The sequence below is a fragment of the Myxine glutinosa genome, chromosome 8 (assembly GCF_964187855.1).
Source record: "Myxine glutinosa chromosome 8, kmMyxGlut1.1, whole genome shotgun sequence".
Lineage (NCBI taxonomy): Eukaryota > Metazoa > Chordata > Myxini > Myxiniformes > Myxinidae > Myxine > Myxine glutinosa.
In genome coordinates this window covers 134,989,456-135,009,654 of record NC_136268.1, presented here as the reverse complement: position 1 = coordinate 135,009,654, position 20,199 = coordinate 134,989,456, and the positions used below count along the sequence as shown (strand labels likewise).

The 20,199-nt window shown below is 41.7% G+C and overlaps 1 protein-coding gene and 1 long non-coding RNA gene across 2 annotated transcripts in view; both read right to left on the bottom strand.

Annotated features, from left to right (window-relative positions):
- LOC137433197 (uncharacterized) overlaps positions 1-20,199 on the bottom strand; it is a 726,873-nt gene that overhangs the window by 354,385 nt on the left and 352,289 nt on the right. Inside the window, exons 19-23 of the mRNA XM_078784000.1 lie at positions 18,110-18,154; positions 17,870-17,923; positions 8,526-8,570; positions 8,118-8,171; positions 7,694-7,738 (exon numbers count right to left, since the gene is read on the bottom strand). Of these exons, the coding sequence (XP_078640126.1) occupies positions 7,694-7,738; positions 8,118-8,171; positions 8,526-8,570; positions 17,870-17,923; positions 18,110-18,154 (243 nt within the window). The remainder of the gene's footprint in view (positions 1-7,693; positions 7,739-8,117; positions 8,172-8,525; positions 8,571-17,869; positions 17,924-18,109; positions 18,155-20,199) is intronic.
- On the bottom strand, positions 4,829-5,294 carry LOC144893170 (uncharacterized). Its single transcript, XR_013624228.1, has 3 exons — positions 5,139-5,294; positions 5,023-5,053; positions 4,829-4,991 (listed from the first exon to the last, which is right to left on the bottom strand). It is a non-coding gene; the product is annotated as an uncharacterized LOC144893170 (long non-coding RNA).

Genomic DNA, 20,199 nt, shown 5'->3' with positions numbered 1-20,199 from the left:
TGTGTGTGTGTATGTGTGTGTGTATATATATATATATATATATATATATATATATATATATATATATATATATATTGTTGCGGATATGGGATTTGCATCCATCCATATCCGCTTGTAAATATTCCCCTATTTCCTCAATACTTCCCAACTCTCCCCAATCCCTAGTCCCATTTTCTGTAAACAACACTCTGTAGACCCGACCTCCCCCTATTTCCCCCATTAAATGTCGCATCCAGGTCCACCGCATCTCATGTAGACAACTATAGGACATCTTGCTAGTTATTCTTAGTCTATGTCAGTTAAGGATTCGTTTCCATTAATTCTGATCCTTCGTTGCACCAGAATGTGATTGTATGGCACCGTTAGGAAGTTTAGGACCTCCCAATACCTCCCTGCAGCTCTTCCTCACAGTTCTCTTCAACAACAACAACAACAACAACGAGCGCAGGGAGTGCGCGTCCTCACTCCGGCTTGGTAGGAGTGGTGGGAGGACACCAGGCCTTCCCAACGAGCCGCCATCGGACATGTGCTCGACGGGGTTACCAAACAGGGGCAGGACATGGCTCCCTGTCGGCTCCTCGTCAAGGGCGGAGCCCGGTAACCCCCGCACCCAATGGAAGCGGCGGACCGGCCCCAGTTGGGGCGGAACCAACCAGTCGAGGGCGTGTCACTCCCCGTTGAGCATGCGCAGTAGAGAGAGAGGTGACGTCAGATGCGCACTGAGCTTGGAGCAAGCAAGACGTACCCTCCGAGCGCTGTGAGACCTCCCTGCATCTCTGGACCGTGCTTTATCCTGTCCCCGAGCCAAGGTGCACCTTGTGCCATCGACATACCTGTCCATTCCTGCCATCAACCCCTGTGTGAGTCTACCTTGTCCGTTTGTCCGTGGTCTGTCTGGGAATAAATAAGCCTGTATTTAAGTGCCCATCTCTTCTGTGTCTTTACCTGCCTTGTAATCTACCCCTTTTCTCCACCACTGTAATTACACCCTCCTCCGGAGGTCTTGAGAACTGTACCCCCTTGCGTCGTTTCATCTTTCCCAGTCGTCGTGTCCTTTCCATCATTGATTTAGCATAGCGCGATTTGGCCAACGTTAGAATCGGGTGTAGTTTGTTCATGGTTCGAACTACGGGTTACTAAACCCGCTCGGTAACCTAAAACCGTAGCTCGAACGGCCGTCTCTTCCCTGTCTCACGACCGAGCGTTGCACTCAGGTCCCGGGAAGGCCATTCCGACTTTCTGGCCCGAATACCCTGGCGGCGCTGCGGGCGGGAGGGAGCGTTGGGACGACCAGGAACGGAGAGTGGTTAGTAGAAGGAACGGCGGGTTAATCTCCGCAGGGCAACGAGGGAAGCCCTCTCCGGTTCCGTAACTATATATATATATATATATATATATATATATATATATACACAGTACCTTGCTGTGTGTGGGCTGACACCTTTTCCAGAGGCAAGGGGATGCCACAGACAGTTCTCCCTCTCCTATCCAACCCCAATCAAAAAGGTAACAATTTTGAATAACACAAAAAGCACTTTTTGAGCTCTACTCCCATCCACCAAATAACTGTTCCTAATTATACACAACAGTTCTGTATCTATTAGTAAAAGGCTGTTACACATTTCAAGGTTCTTAAAAGGTTTGTTGCAAACAAATAGATTTTCTTGAAATCTGAGGCTATCTGTCCACTCTTGAGCCAAACGACAGAATTTTTGGCCCTCCTTTCTCCCTCCATTTTTTTTCTATCCTTGCACGATCAAGAGTACGTCATTACCTAGGTCTACTCTCTATACAAAATGCAAATGATTATTGTTCTCATTTTTAAAAGACTTTGAAGTTATTCATAAAAAACATTACTTTGCAAACCTCGACTGAAATGGTTTGGACATATTGAAAGAATGGATGATGAAAGAAGTGAAAAGAGTACATCAAAGCAGAATGAACGAGGGTTCTGGATAGACCAAGAACAAGATGGAAGCAGCCGGAATTTTTTTTTTTTTTGTATAGAAGATCGAGGCTCATGGAAGAGCTAACATTGATCACAAAAAAGACAAACCGACACATAAAACATAAAACTTATGATAAAGGGAGCAAGAGAACAAGATGGAGAGCAGGGACATCAGGAGATCTGTGGGAGGGAGAAGGCTTGGGGGGAGGAGGCATGGGAAGGGGAGTGGAGGGTAGGAGAGGCAAAAAAAAAAACACGTGGCCACTGCTAGGACTTCCAGGAAAGAAGTCGGTATTTCAAAAAAGCGGATCTGGGGTGAATTAACGGCGGTAGAAAAGATCAAGGTTTTGGATGGGGGAAGATAAGAGATGGTGGTGAACAGCTGTTTTAAAGACCTGGAGGGAGGAGTGGGATTGAAGAGAGTGAGGGAGTTTGTTCCAGAGGTGGGAGAAAAGGGGAATGAAGGAGTGAAGGTGAATAGAGCGTCTTGATTTTGGCAGTTTTAACCATTCGAGGGCTAATGGCAAATCTTGGTTACTGGAGTGGGAAGATAAAGAATAACGAAGTCTTTTACAATGAACACAAAAATGATGGTTAATTTCATGGCAATGTGTTTATGACATCACGATTAGACTGTTCCTCATATTTCTAGAAATGTGTGGTTCGGATCACTTGCCACATAAGCACCAGGCATGAGTAACTGAGATAAAAATTCTCACATTTTGATTAAAATATGTATTGTTTCATGGTTCATATGCCATGAGTTTATTTGCAAATTTGCACTGGCAGAAGACAATGGAGACAAACAATTACACAAAAGAGCTGATATAAACAGTAACTAACACAAGACAACAACGGCCTGCCCTACAGGGCCACACATGTGTCCATGTGATGTCACCAGCCAATGCAGAATTTGCAAGGTTCAATTAAGTTTTCCACTCTTGCAGCACATCATGGGAAAACGACGGTTTCACCAGCACGTGGACATCATGAGTAATTGCCATACTATGTGCTCATATTTTGGCAGGCTGCCAATGTGGCACCCATATAAATGGCTCTGAACAAGTGGTTACAATGAGGCATGAACTCCAACACTTGGCACAGGCAGACCTCTCAGGCCGCATTGTTCGAATCCCAAATGATTTGACCTCGCCAACCTATTATGTTACAGGAATTAGAGAAAAACTGCTCATGGACAAACATTGCTGTTGTCATATAAGTGTCACATACAAATACCTCATTAGAAGACAATGTATATCAATATACAATATCTGTTATGTCATAGTTTTTCAATCCAGAGGGCTGGCAAAACAGCCTCGAGGTATGCACACATGCATCGAGCTGTCTTGGCTGCCTTTAAATGTCACCCCAGCTCTAAACTGTCATCCTGGTGTTTTGCATGCAGAGTGACTCATCAATGTATGTGCCATCCCTCAGATGGACGTCAAACACGATGCCTCGTCTGTTAGCATTAATTGGGGGCCGTTAATCCCACGGTATCCTTCAAACAGAGTAGACGAGCTAATGCCGGCATCTTGCAAAATTCAAAATTCCAGTACCCTCATTTGAGAATCCTTTGCTGGAGCGCCGACACATTGAGGATGGGAATCCAGGCTGAGAAAATACATCGGCAGAACCGAAGTACTGTATAGAGAACGGTGCACAGATATACATTGCACGGTCAAATACCAAAAGAACACATTTTCCTTTTTTGAGGTCAAACATTAGTTACAATATAATAGGTTTATAATTTTACCTTGATATATTTTCTTGTGGATTTGTGTTGTATTCAATCTACGGAGGGTCCGTGCCATACCCTACATAAGATGTCCAGCCACCTCCCAATATATATATTGGGTGATGACTGTATGTATGTATGTATGTATACCAGATATATATATATATATATATTATGTATATATATGTATGTATGTATACCTCACCAGATATATATATATATATATATCTCTTCTCTCTATATTATAAAAGAAAGTTGTTGTTTGTTTGTCTACGCAAGCTAATGCCCTTAACGGTGAAAGATAGGAGGAAACCTCCAATACAAAAAATGTCGGGACGGGCCCCGGGAAGGTTTTAGGCTAGGTGGCAAGGCCGGTTGAGGCTGCTTCGGCTGGGCTGGGCCCATTTCACAATTAAAGCTAGCTGAATTATAGGAGTCAATCTTCTACGGCCGCAGATAAAAACTTAATGATAGTAGTAAATTCATTCAAAAAGAACCAAAAATGTCGGGACAGGCCCTGGGAAGGTTATAGGCTAGGTGGCGAGGCTGGTCGAGGCCGCATCGGCCGGGCTGGGCCCATTTCGCAATTAAAAGCTGAGCTGAATTATCGTAGTCAACCTTCTATGGCCGCGAGTAAAAGCTGAATTATAGTAGTAAATTCATTCAAAAAGAACCCGGGCAACGCCGGGTGCTTTCAGCTAGTGTGTATATATATACACACTAGCTGAACATACACACTAGTATATATATACTCACTAGTATATATGTTACCCCCCACTAGCTTGGGTCGGCTCGCTGCGCTCACCTCACCAAGCGTCGATACTGAGGAGCGGGCTTATTTTAGCTGAGGCTAAAGACTGTACCTGAGTTTCTGTGTTGTCATGATTTTCACCAATCATAATACAAACAATACTTGGCACAAATGTATTTGTTGAGTTTGTGATATTACATTTTTATAGGCAATTTAGGTTGAAGATTTAGGTTGAATGTTTTTTTGTCAAGAAAGAACCCCTTAGCACATACATAGGGGAGGGGTAGGTGCAGACTGGAAGTTTGGGACGATTACACCTCACCACGACGTAATTCAAAACATCTCACCACCAAGTAATTCAAAACACCGCACCACCACGTAATTCAAAACACCTCACCACCACGTAATTCAAAATACCTCACCACCAAGTAATTCAAAACACCTCACCACCATAAAACACATAATAAAAACACCTCACCACCACGAAATTAAAAACACCTCACCACCACGAAATTGAAAACACCTCACAGCCATCAAGCACGTAATAAAAACACCTCACAGCCATCAAGCACGTAATAAAAACACCTCACAGCCATAAAACACGTAATAAAAACATCTCACCACAACAAAATTAAAAACACCTCAGCCATAAAACACGTAATAAAAACACCTCACAGCCATAAAACACGTAATAAAAACACCTCACCACCACGAAAATAAAAACACCTCACAGCCATAAAACACGTAATAAAAACACCTCACCACCACAAAATAAAAAACACCTCACAGCCATAAAACACGTAATAAAAACACCTCACAGCCATAAAACACGTAATAAAAACACCTCACAGCCATAAAACACGTAATAAAAACACCTCACCACCACGAAAATAAAAACACCTCACAGCCATAAAACACGTAATAAAAACACCTCACCACCACAAAATAAAAAACACCTCACAGCCATAAAACACGTAATAAAAACACCTCACAGCCATAAAACACGTAATAAAAACACCTCACAGCCATAAAACACGTAATAAAAACACCTCACCACCACGAAAATAAAAACACCTCACAGCCATAAAACACGTAATAAAAACACCTCACCACCACAAAATAAAAAACACCTCACAGCCATAAAACACGTAATAAAAACACCTCACAGCCATAAAACACGTAATAAAAACACCTCACAGCCATAAAACACGTAATAAAAACACCTCACAGCCATAAAACACGTAATAAAAACACCTCACAGCCACGAAATTAAAAGCACCTCACCACCACGTCATTTAAAAACACCTCACCACCAAGTAATTCAAAACACCTCACCACCACATAATTCAAAACACCTCATCACCAACTAATTCAAAACACCTCACCGCCATGTGATTTAAAAACACCTCACCACCATGTGATATTAAAACACCTCACCACCACGTCATTTAAAAACACCTCACCACCACATAATTCAAAATACCTCACCACCACGTGATTCAAAACCACCACAATGTTATTAAAAACACTTCACAACCACTGAAACAAAAGTTTGAGGGAGTCGTTAAGTGACAACACAGACACTGCCCAGATGTGTAGATATATAGATAAATGACTGTACCCGAGTTGCCGTTTTGTCATGGTTTAAACCAATCATAATTCAAACAATTATTTTGCACAAATGTATTTGTAATATACGTGATATCACATTTTATAAACAATTGAGTTGAAAAAATAAATTCCAAAAAAAAAAAAAAAAATTGGAAATGTTTTCAAAAAAAATACCCTTAGGACATACCGACGGGAGAGATATGTGCATTCCAGAAGTTTGGTACGATTTCACAAAAGTTTTGAGAAAGTAGTTCAGTGACGACACAACACAACACAGACGATGCGCACACACACACACACACACACACACACACACACATATATATATATATACAGTATATACAGTATATATATATATATATATACAGTATATACAGTATATACAGTATATATATATATATATATATATATATATATATATATATATATATATCAGTCACTATGCTATTTCATACCATCAGTGGTGAACCACCATTAAGGTATCCCATCCAGCTATGCTGTACCTTAATGGGAGCGATAAGTGCCATCTGCCACATGGCACATTACCTCTGGTATCCACTCATATGGAATCCCCTGGATGCAGCCGGGAGCAAACCAATCCAAATATATGTGCAGTTCTCCAGCTTTCAATGAGCGCAAGTAATGACGTCACTGCCATGTACATACGCTCTGCCTGTCAAGCTCTCAAGAGAACCCTCTGACAGAGCAGAATTTTGATCTTAGTTCAGATACTGTCATAAGTGTATGTAAAACTCACAGTTACCGACCTGGTTTCGCCCTTTTGGGGCTCATCAGGGCAACGCAGTGAGTACTGCAGATTCTGCTCTGTCAGAGGGTTCTCTTGAGAGCTTGACAGGCAGAGCGTATGTACATGGCAGTGACGTCATTACTTGCGCTCATTGAAAGCTGGAGAACTGCACATATATTTGGATGGATATATATATATATATATATATATATATATATATATATATATATATATAGTTGAGGGGGAGGTATGGGGAGGGGAGGAGGATAAATTTACCTCTGAAAACATTTCCTTAACCTCAGCATTGCCCAGGTAAAAATGGGAATTGTAATACCCAGAGCCACCACCACGAGGTGGTGCTACGCGGTACACATATGGATGGAGAACTTATGCTCCCCCCCTCCCCCCTCAAACACACACGTGTGGCACCACAGCCACACAATCACATAGCCTATGTTACCCCCACAGACAAGGTTGTATTTCTATCCTGAGTTTGGAGTTTGTACCTTAAACGATGCGGCCGTGCATTGAACACGTACAAACACAAAGAGACAGAGAGAGAGATAATTTTTTGCCCATTATAGGTATATGTAGAAAGTGTTGTCCAAACTTGTGCTAATGTAAGAGATAAACCTCAAGCGTATACAAAAGATTGATATGGCATTGTCCACAGCAAGGCAACTGATGTCTGCCTTTTTCTTCTCCCACTCCACACTTTCTACAATGCTTTTTATTCATATACATATATATATACTATATACACAAAACTAGTCACAACGACTTTTCAAGAGAATATACACTCGACAGTTTTTTTTCGCATTTCAGGAAAATAGAATATTCGAAAAATCACACAAAATGAATATAAAAAGTTTTTAAAACACAACGAGAGTGACTTACTTTAATGCCTCGATTCCCTTTCATTCCACGTGAACCATCTGCCCCCTGTGAAGGCAATAAAATAAATCTCTGAGTCTGTGGCTCCACATGTGATGTAAAATCATTGAAACCCATTAAATCCAAGATAAAGCCATCATACATATCGGCGATACTTACTCTGGGTGCACAGATAGGTTCAATATCACAAAGGGCACAGCTCAATTGGTCACATCCACACTTTGAGTGTTATTTTGTCACTTCACAAGCAGACATGCAAATTGAATCCAGGTTTGTGATGAAATCAAATGCTTCAGATATGGAAATCTAAAAAAAATAATATATATATATATATATATACATACATACATACATATATTCCCAGTTTCAGAATTAGCATGCACCTTTCTTAATGAACATAAATTGATTCTTCAATCAGTGGACTTACTTTTGAGCCCCGAGGACCTGGGTATCCAATTGGTCCTTGGGGACCTGTAGATCCCTAAAAAGACAGAGGAAGATTGTCTGAAGACAATTATCAAATGTGTATAAAGTATGAAACACAGCAAATGCAAAACTGTATTTTTTTCAGTGTCTAAGACTTGTGGGAAAAAATGCAATTCAAACAAGGTTTTTGAGAAGGCGTAAGCATTCTTTTTCCAACAACTGCAAAAGTTGCACACCGGCCATTCCTTTCGTGTCATATTATGAGAAAATAGACAATTCAAGTATATTGAACATTGAACCTGCGTTCAAATCCAACATCATGAGATATTTTCTCAGATGGTAACAGCAAACAGGTTAACCAAAATCAAAAGCGAAGTTAATCAATGGAATGGAAGGTCGTGTTATTAACCTGGATTCCTTTTTCACCTGGTGTTCCCTCCTTTCCAGGGTGGCCCTGTTTTGAAAAGAGATGTTACCTTTATGAATCTTAGTGAAACAACAACACAACAACATGCATTTTAAGGACATTTTCCCTGCTAGAGGGGGGGGGGGGGGGTTAGCCTTGCGGTCCCCATGACAATCTTCTCCATTTTGCCCTATTTTCTGCATCTCCCCTTGCCCGCATTTCTTCTTCCACCATCTTTAGCCAAGTCTTTCTCGGTCTTCCCCGTCCTCTACTTCCTTCTACATTCATTTCCATCACTCTTCTCAACCAGTCACTTTCATCCTTCCTCAACACATGACCAGACCGTCTCAACCTGTTTCTCTTCACAGCATCCATCACAGGTTCTATTCCCATCATCTTTCGCAATTCATCATTTGTCTTCCTCTCTCAACGATAATCGCACATCCGCCGAACCATTCGCATTTCCACCCTTTCCAGCCTTCGTTGCTGCTCTCCGTTCATTACCCATGTCTCGCTCCCATAAATCATAACACTTCTCACACATGCAGTATACACCTTTCCCTTCAGCTTCAACGACACTCCCCTCATCATCAGCACGCCACTCAGTTCCCGAAACTTCTTCCATGCACATCTCACTCGAGCAACCGTTGCCGAGTCTGATCCACCTTCTCCATTCAGCATGTCTCCGAGGTAGAAAAATGTTTTCACACCTTCCAGCTTCATGCCGTCTCCAAGATCCAACTCAACATTTCCTCCATCTGCAGCTCCCTCTGTGTACACCTTACACTTGAATGTAGCTGCCACACTGGTTAAAGACCCTCTCAAACCACTACATTTTGAATGAACCCACTCAGCGCACATTGTACATTGAATGGAGTTCACTCCGACACCCTTCCTGCACACAGCACACGGCCACTTCCCAGTTCTTTCCACCTCACCACATGCCTTACCACTTGACATCACCTTCGTCTTTCCTATATTCACCTTTTTTTTTTTCTTTTCTTTTTTGTATACTGATTCGAGGCTCGTGAAAGACTTCAGACATTTTGTCTCCATACATTCCTTCCACTTGTTCATCTTTTCCTTCAGTCCATCCATACTTTCCGCAATCAACACCAGATCATCTGCATACAACAACTCCCACGGTAAACCCTCCTTTACGTTCTGAGCCAGCACCTCCATCACAGCTACAAATAGTAGTGGACTTAGTACCGACCCCTGATGCACTCCCACCTTCACCTCAAACTCACCACTGTTCCCGTCCTTCGTCTTATGAATCTTAGTGAAAGAGGGAAAATAAAAAGAAAAGTGATCAAGAAAAGGTGGGTATAAGGGGTGGTGAAAGGGAAAAAGAGTGGGAAAAGCAATCTTCAAAGCCAGATCCACACATCATGAAGAATAACTGTGAATAAACAAATGACTGAGGCATGTGGACCATCAAGTGGCTGTACATTCGTTGATGCACAGGGAATTATGCACAAGATGCAGGTGAGTATGGAGGAAGTATAAATAGTGATAATAGAAGGAATGAGTGCAGTGGTAACAAAATATGAAGAAGTTTTATAAAATCAGGAAGAACAAGAACAACGAGAACCACATTTGGAAGAGGGCATACCTCCACCTGCCTGAGCAGCTTCCTTTTTAGATACCACTGATATATCAGATCTGGATCCGACATGAACCAAAATCTAATCGGCTTGTTCTTGTCACTTGCCCAACTCATCCACAAAGTTTTGTCATAATCCGTCGACAACCTTTTGAGATGAAGTGCTACATATTGTTTTGGCCCTATCTCTCAATGGTGAAGAATAATTTTAATGTTAAAAAAAAAATTCTCGTATTCGGATTCAGATCTTCACCAACATCGAATAAATTAGTTCTTGTCACATTCCCAACATGTCCACCAAATTTCGACCGAATACGTCCACAACTTTTTGAGATATCGTGCTATATATCGTTTTGAGCCTAACCTCTCAATGTTGAAGAATCACTTTAACAATTAAATAATTCTCGTATCCGGATCGGTATTCGGATCTTCACCAAAATCGAATCAATTCTTCCTTGTCACACACCCTTCCTGTCCAGCGAGTTCCGTCCGAATTTGTCCACAACCTTGAGATATCGTGCTATATATCGTTTTGGGCCTAACCTCTCGATGTTCAAAAATCTTTTTTTTTCTTTTTTCTTTTTTTGTATACATAATCGAGGCTCGTGAAAGAGCTAACATTTATCACACAAACAAATCAAACAGATAAACAAAGTATATAAAAAGGGGAGCGGTAGACAAGATGGGGAGAGAAGGGGAAGCACATAAACTCAACATTTGAGAGCAGGGACATCGGGAATCTGTGGGAGGGAGAGGACTTGGGGGGCAGCGGCGTGGGAAGGGCGGGGGCGGGAGGTGGGAGAAGTATAAACACAAGGACACCAAGGACTTCCAGGAAAGAAGTTGGTATTTCAAAAAAGTGGATTTGGGGTGAAATTAGCGGGGGTAGAAAAGATCAAGGTTTTGGATGGGGGAAGATAATAGATGGAGGTGAACAACGGTTTTAAAGACCTGGAGGGAGGAGTGGGATTGAAAGAGAGTGAGGGACTTTGTTCCAGAGGCGGGAGAAAAGAGGAATGAAGGAGTGAAGGTGAGCAGAGTGTTGATTTTGGCAGTTTAACCATAAGAGGGTTGCAGGCAGATCTTGTGCGACCTGTAGGAATATTTGGGGGACAGAGCCCAGAGAGAGCTGGAGGAGAAAGGCCGCAGAGGAGTCGGTGGAAGACAGAAAGACCACCAACCTGCCTGCGGTGAGTAAGTGAAAGGCCCTCGGCGGTAGCTTCATCACGGGAGATTCCAATGATTCTGAAAGCTTTGGTTTCAACAGCGTGAAGACGAGCTTGGTGTGAGGCAGGAGCACCAGACCAGAGGGGAGAACAGTATTCCATTGAGCTGCGGATGAAAGCCTTGCATGTGGTGAGGAGCTCAGGTGTGCCAAGGAAGGACTTCACACGACGGAGGATGCCCAGTCGGCGACTGGCTTTGGAGGCCAGATTGGAAATGTGGTTTTCCAAGGAAAGATCATGGCAGATAGTGAGACCCAAAGCTTGAGTGACAGAACTTCTTGGAGAGGATTATTCAGAAAGTGGATGGGAGGGTTGTCCAGTCGGTCTTTTCGGAGAGACATCGGAGAGACACAGAGACGTTAACAATTAAATAATACTCGTATCCGGATCGGTATTTGGATCTTCTCCAAAATTAAATCAATTCTTCCTTGTCACACACCCTCCCTGTCCAGCACGTTTCGTCCGAATTTGTCCACAACATTTTGAGATATCGTGCTATATATTGTTTCTAGCCCCACAACCCAATGGTGACAATTCACTTCAAAAAATATCTGATCCGGATCCGGATCTTCACCAAAATCTAAACGTTTCGTCTGTCACATACCCAACCTCTCCACCAAGTTTCATCCGAATCCATTCACAAGTTTGAGATATTTTGTTCACAAACTAACAGACAAACAGCCAGACAAACGAACAGACAGGGGTGAAAACATAACCACCATCCACCTTCGGTGGCAGAGGAACATAAGAAAGATTAGATGTTTAAAAATGTGATGAGAATCAAGGACACGGACACGCACGCACGCACGCACACACACACACACACACACACACACACACACACACACACACACACACGAAATGAAGATAATTATTGGAAAGCTGAGTTGTAGGAAACAAAGTGGGGCAGATTTTTACAATCATTTGGCATGGAATTCACAACGTAATGAAGACATGGTGAAGGCTGTTTTATCCATCATGACCACACCACTTACACACCCCAGCACTCCTCACTGGCTAGTCCTGTGGTGTCATCACAAACATGGAATTTACTGACAATGAATGACTCTTAATGAAAATTATTCTGGATTCTTTCACATTTAGTAGCTCAATGCAGAGGACGACGCTAGATGTTCATCTGGATGAAGAGCAGAGTTGAGGGTGCTCCATGTTCCAGCGCCCCCTGTTGACATTGCACCAGAATGCCAGTTTAGTCGAATGGAGGGAACTGTATACGTGTGTTTGTGTGTATACCAAGAGGGCTTCCATCTGCAATGGCTCATTGTCATTTCACCCGAGACGATGAACTCAAGAACTAATAAAACTAATCCGACAATATTCTTACAGGGGCATCATCACACACATCGCATATTATTCCGATGTCAAGTGCCATTGACGGATATTTCCTTCTGAGACACTTTTGTAACTGATCTTCCATTCATGCCTCTTCAAATTTAGAGGGTCCATCACAAATTAAAATCTGCCATTTACTTCTGTATTGCGCATTAACTTCGCAAGCAGCTTGGTAAATCTTGCATTTCTTTAGATCATCGTTCAGTGAATCTCTATATTGCTTGTGTAGATGGCTCATGATTATTTTACTTTTACCTCGCTCCATCGCCCTGACCAATCATCGCCTTTCGGGGCGGGGCCTCACGGCCCTGCTTGCTTGGTGTTGCGATGATTCGGCTGGCGGTGCCAGCGGCACCTGAATGTCCTGGTTCCGGTTACTTTATTTAATATTTATAATTACGCGCCGATCGCTTGGCTGGTAGTGTGTGTAGTGTCATAACGAACAAGGGAAAAATCACAGAAGCACTTACATACAGGGGATTAACCCTTAAACCCGACCGATATAGCACAAGAGCCACCTTCCATATGGCCAGACGTCACACTGAATCAGAACACACGTAGCTGACTTAAGTTAGTTTTCTTCTTCTGCACGACAGTCGGAGCACACTACCTATACATTCCTACCTGGCCTAAGGTATTTCATTGCCTACCCCCCCTCCCCATAAACGTAACAATACATAACACACACACACACACACACACACACACACACACACACACACACTAATATACATATACATACATGCATACACATACATATTACATACATACATATACACTCGACATACATACATACATATGGACAGACAAATGCTGTTCCAGATGGCATTGCCCTATTGGCTACGCCGTAAAATGATACTGTTGGATCTTTAATGTCCAGTAGGAAATGCTAGCAGATCGGATAGTGTTGCAGATCCGTCACTTCTGCCTTTGTTGTTATTATAATTGAAGGATTTTTTTAAAGTTTCAGGTAATATTGTTGTTAAGATTTTTGTGTGAAATGGAGATGCCTTCAGAAAAAGGTAAAAATAAATGTTTGTGAAGGAAAAAGGAAAACACAGCAAAGAGGCCGGAAGAGGAGAGGAGGAGCTTGGCAGAGAGGAGACGGCCATGAGAGATATACAGCTGTGAGTCGCATCGAGGCTGCGAGCAGACTTTTTTGATATTGGTCGTGAATGAGTTGAGGCTTCCCGTGAAAGGGATTGCCCACTACATCATCGTATATTGCGATTGCAATCAAACCTGCATCTCAGGTTTTATCACCAAGTGTGAGTTATTGTTGGTGGGAAAGCAAGAGCCTCCATTACAGGCCGATCTGCCATTTTGTCCTCGAAGAGCCTTCCACTTGGTGCATCGTGTTTGGTCGTCGGGATTCCCATATCGACATCATCATGTTGATCGTTGTTGGTTCCGATATCGGCTCAATTCCCATATCGACCTCTCGCTTCGTAACTCCTCGTCTGCCGCCGTGCCGATACCTGCCTGTTCTTGTCGTTCTGCACGACTTCAACCTTCACCCCGCATGGAGATTTGTGCATGGACTTTGGGAATGTTACATTCAACTCACGTTTGGCGTATTGTGAGTTTATTGCTTTGAGAACATTGGGGAATGATGGTACCATCAGATGTATTGCTCATTTGATGCAAGTAATATTTTCATTGTACTTTCTTCAAGAGTGTTATGATTGTGTATGTGAGAATTCTGAATACAATTGTTTGTTCGACACAATTGCATTGGTGTGGTTTTAACCTGGTTTATTAAAACACTCAAAATAACAAATCTTTCTGCCGCGTTCCCTCTCGAGACTCTGAGGGGCACCGTAACCAGAGTATGGGGAGGTAACTCGTACCAGAACTTGGGGGCTCGTTGTCCGGGATTGAATTCCCCAACATTATCGTCCGGGATTGAATTCCCGAACATTCCAAAATTTGACATTCCCTAACATTCCCAAATTTGACATTCCCTAACATTCCCAAATTTGACAATTTTTGTGTGAAGGTTAACAGGCTTGCCAGCTAATAGTCACAATGATGTTTGATGTGGAAAATTTTGTGACGCCCCCTATTCAAACGTTGGTGGTAGAGTATTTAGTGGGAGAGAGAAAATCGGAAGAGGTAGCATTGGATTGGTTACTAGAAGAAAAAGGAAATATGGAGCTCCGGAAAATGGAGATGCAACTGCAGAGCCAGGAAAGATTAAAAGAGTTGGAATTGAAAGCAGAAAAAGAACGAGAACTCGAGGAGAAAATAGCAGAGGAAAGAGCAGAGGAAAGGAAAGCTGAAAGGGTCTTGAAGGAACGGGACATGGAGTTTCAGAGGGAAATTCAACTCAAGGGGCTTGAATTACTGGGAGGACGGAGAGAAATCTTATCCTTGACGGCTAGTTCGCCAACAATTCAGAACTCCTGGGATATTGGTAGGCATGTAAGACTGGTTCCACCCTTTAATGAAAAGGAGGTATGCAAGTTATTTTTACACTTTGAAAAGGTGGCTCAGACATTAAAATGGCCTGTGGAGTCATGGTCTATGTTAGTACAAAGTGTTCTGTTGGGTAAGCTCAAGATATCTATTCGGCTTTACCGATTGACCTAATGTGCAGATTATGAGACAATTAAGAAAGCCATTCTCAAAGCCTATGAATTGGTCCCCGAAGCTTACCGACAAAAATTTAGTAATGCCAGGAAGCAGGAGAATGAGACCCATGTGGAGTTTGCCAGAGAAAAGGAAACTATGTTTGATATGTGGTGTGACTCGAAAGAGTTTGAGGCCAGTGTGAAGTTTGATAGCATTGATGACCAGGCTTGCCCCAGATTGACGAACACTGAAGTGTCAAAGAACCAAGACCAGAAATTAGGTCATTTGACGAGAGAACAACAAGGACAATTATCCAACCTAATTTCTGAGTTTGCACATTTGTTCACTGATGTACCTGGTCGTACCGATCTGGTATGTCATGATATTGATGTGGGGAGGCCACTTCCGTGAAACAACACCCCGACCGGATGAACCCTGTAAAGATGAAAGGTTTTCACTGATCACAACCCCTTAACCTTCATTGAAAAAATGAAAAAGAAAAATCAGAGGTTGATGAGATGGAGCTTGTCTTTGCAAGAGTTCAACTTGGAAATTCGGAAGGTAAAGGGCAGAGACAATGTAGGCACTGATGCTTTATCCAGAGTGAATTAACCTTGAGGATTCCTGTGCGGTTTGGAATTTTTGTTGCTTACGGGATTTGATCAGCCATAGTTTTGATTGTAGTTTTATGGGTGTGATTATTACTTTTGGTTGTTAAATATACTTTTTGTATGGAAAGAAAGTTTTCAGCATGTTCAAACTTTCTTCCTTGAATGCGGGGAGTGTTACAGATCTGTCACTTCTGCCTTTGCTGTGATTATATTTGAAGGATTTTTTTTTTAGTTTCAGGTAATATTGTTGTTAAGATTTTTGTGTGAAATGGAAATTACTTTCGTAAAAGGTAAAAAGAAATGTTTGTGAAAGAAAAAGGAAAACGCGGCATAGAAACCGGAAGAGAGAATAGGAGACTGCCATGAGAGATATAGCCGTGAGTCACATCGAGGCTGCGAGCGGACTTTTTTGATATTGGTCGCGAATGAGTTGAGGCTTCCCATGAAAGGGATTGCCCGCGACATCGTCCTATATTGCGATTGCAATTAAACCTGCATCTCAGATTTTATTACCGAGGCCATCCGCTTGGTGCATCGTGTTTGGTCATTGGGATTCCCATATCGACATCATCGTGTTGATTGCCGTTGGTTCCCATATCGGCTTAATTCCCATATCGACCTCTCACCTCGTAACTCCTTGTCCGCCGCCGTGCCGATACCTGCCTGTTCTTGTCGTTCTGCGCGACTTCAACCTTCACCCCGCGTGGGGATTTGTGCACGGAACTTGGGAGTGTTACATTCCAGTCACATTTGGCGTATCGTGAGTTTATTGCTTTGAGAGCATTGGGGAATGATGGTACCATCATATGTATTGTTCATTTGATGCAAGTGATATTTTCATTGTACTTTCTTCAAGAGTGTTATTATTGCGTTTGCGAGAGTTCTGAATACAATTACTTAATTTGTTCTTCACAATTGCATTGGTGTGGTTTTACCCTGGTTTATTAGAACACTCAAAATAACAAATCTTTCTGCCGCATTGCGTTCCCTCTCGAGACTGAGGGGCACCGTAACCAGAGTTTGGGGAGGTAACACGTAGCAATAGCCAGCTTTACATCCCATCTGAAGAACACCATACTAACTGATGCAATGACCAGCCGGAAAAGCCCTAGGTTGATGGTTTATAATTGGATTGGGAATTGAAACCAGAGTGGAAAATTCAAAGGTAAGTGCATGACTCCCAAGGAAAGGGAAGTCAGCTTGGCCTAAATCGGTTTAAGTGATGCTTGTTGAAGTCTGCTCATGCAACTTCAGCCATAATGTCATTAATACTTTTTTTATTCAACATTGGTCTTCCGATATAACTCTCCACTTCTTAAGGCTAATGAAATGGCAATGATCCGGAACAATTACTTCTGAAATCAGAGGAAGGAGAGATCACACGGATATACGAGAGACTAAATGCCCATTTCAGGGCCACCGTAAATACAATTGTGATGAAAATGGCTTAAGGGAGGAACTAGAAAGGAGGAACATGCAAAGTCCATCCACGTCCATTTGTATTCAGGCATCTTCTTCTTCTTCTGTATGCTCAAAACAATGAAAACAGTTTTTTTTAAATACAAAATGAAAATTGATGATTTTATGCAGCCTTGACCTTTAGATCTAAAAAAACAATCAGCTTCTATCTTTTCATAGGTGAACCAATTCGGTGACCCAATATGCAAATTCTTAAAATTTCAGGTCAATCGGATTAAAATTGATGATTTTATGTGACGTTGACCTTTGACCTTTTGGCCAAATTATGAATTTGCCTTCTCCGTACTATCATAATAATTCTTTGGTGAAAACTTGATAACAGTTCAAATGGTAAAAAAAAGTTCCGGACACACACGGACACATGTTGACACGGACACACACACACACAGAAGTGATTACAATACCCCGTCTCCTGGGCTAACTAGACGACGGGCCAACTACCTGTGCCATGGATGGAACCTCACTGAATTGTGAAGACAGATTATTTCAGCCACTTACTGGGGGTCCATCCGACCCAGGTAGACCAAAACGACCCGGCTTTCCCCGAGTGCCCTGTGAAAGAACAAAGTGGGAGAAGGTTATTGTAAATCCCAAAATCTTCACCTGAGAAAATATTTCTCTTCAGAAAAAGGAACATTTCCTGCCAGGGCAACCAATAACCTGGCAAAACATCTTTTTTTAAATCAAATGTAATAAATTTTACATTTGGTTTGCTGCTTTATTTTTCAAGAACACTACCTTTTCTCCTGGAGGTCCCATGGCTCCTTGAGGACCTTGAAGACCCTGTAAAACATGACACACAATGTAGGAATATTGATTTACACTTCTACGACAAATGGATGAGGTGTGTGTGTGTGTGTGTGTGCGTGCGCGTAAGGCATGTTTTTTGTGGAGTTCTACTCGAGTTTTCTGATTTGGAGTGTGATAAACCAAAATGATATTCATGGCCTCCTGGGTTGATTGGGCTAATTACAATTCAGCTACCATAATCCGCCAAATAAAGGTACAGCAATAACCGTTTTGGTACAGGAGTACAGGGCTTTACTGGGGCTTTCAATGGGGAGAGTGATACATCAAACTGATCGCCATGAGTTCCTGCGTTGATTAGACAAATGCAAATTTGGTCCAATTGTTCAACTGACCCACCAGTACTAACATATGTTGATAATACACACACACACACACACACACACACACACACACACACACACACACACACACACACACACACAGTAAAATGGGGTGAATAGGAACAGCAAGGTGAATAGGGACACAAACTGAAAAAAAGTTCGGAACCTTTTTTCGCTGAAAATTGATAACCATACTGATTTGTTGATATTTGGGTTGAAAGTGTTCTCTTGTTTTTTTAAAAAGCAACTTATAGTCCCAATTAACCCCATATATGGGTTAAATCGGAATAAATAGGATTTTTATGGCTGTCCCTATTCACCCCGTGTTACGGGTGAATAGGGACAATCACTAATACAAAGAAATAATAATCAAGAAATAGGGACAGTTTGGAGAAACTTTTTATCCCATATTTTTTTTCATTGGCACCGTGGTTTATATTATGGGTGCATATTATGTGCATCCATCTGAGCTATCAATTTAGCAATAAGTTGGAAACTCAGGATTGTTTCTTGATTATTTTTTTTTTTTGTATTAGCGACTCCCTTTTCACCCGTAAAACGGGGTGAATAGGGACAGCCATAAAAATCCTATTTATTCCGATTTAACCCATATATGGGGTTAATAGGGACGATAAGTTGCTTTTTAAAAAAACAAGAGAACACTTTCAACCCAAATATCAACAAATCAGTATGGTTATCAATTTTCAGCGAAAAAGGTTTCCGAACTTTTTTTCAGTTTGTGGCCCTATTCACCCCATTTTACGGTAGTGTATGTGTATATATATATATATATATATATATATATATAAATGCCCTGTGCATTTATTTTTGGTCACAAAGGAAGTGACCTCACATTCTCGGAGGTGACATAATAGTCAGGTTCACTATGTTAACAAATATAATTTCGTTAAAAATTTTGGGAGATTAGCAAACATGTACATTTTTGGAATCATCAGAGCATGGAGAATCCGAAAATAAATGTTGGCATTTGCACAGACACAGATTTTGGATTTTCAAAATGGCCGCCATAAAATACATATTTTGCACTATCTCGGCTTCTAGTCAACCTAGAAACATAATTAAATATGCTAATCCTATGTTTTCTGGGTCAAGGAATCCAATAAAGGCCTCAAAATAGTGCTCAGGATTATAGAAAAGCAACAAACAAAGGTAATTGAAAACCATTGTCTTTATATTTGTGATATAACTGTATTACATAATACATGATATTGCAAGTCCTTTGAAGTTATAGGTATGGGTTTATAAAGCACGAAAGCAGCCTTGTTAGTATCAGATTGAACTATAAATCCTATACACAGGATCTACTCGGTCTATACCATTCAGGAATATGCTTTTACAGATCTTCATCACTGTCCTGAGTGTCATTTTCGCAAAGGTGTCTACGCAAATGCCAACATTAATTTTTGGATTCCTCATGCTCTGAATATTCCAAACATGTATAGTTTTGCTAATCTCCAAAACTTTTGAACGAAAAAACATCGTGAACCTGACTATAACGACTGCCTTCACCCCATCGGCAGCTTGCCCGAGTCCACCCAAATCAAAATCATGCGCCACCATTTTTGGATTAGAATAGGCTTGGAGGTCTTATTATAAACCAGGAGGTGCAATGAGCTGTGTATCTCTATTAGTGCGAGCGAAACCAATTTGAAGTGCTCCGGTTGCCATCTTGGCGTG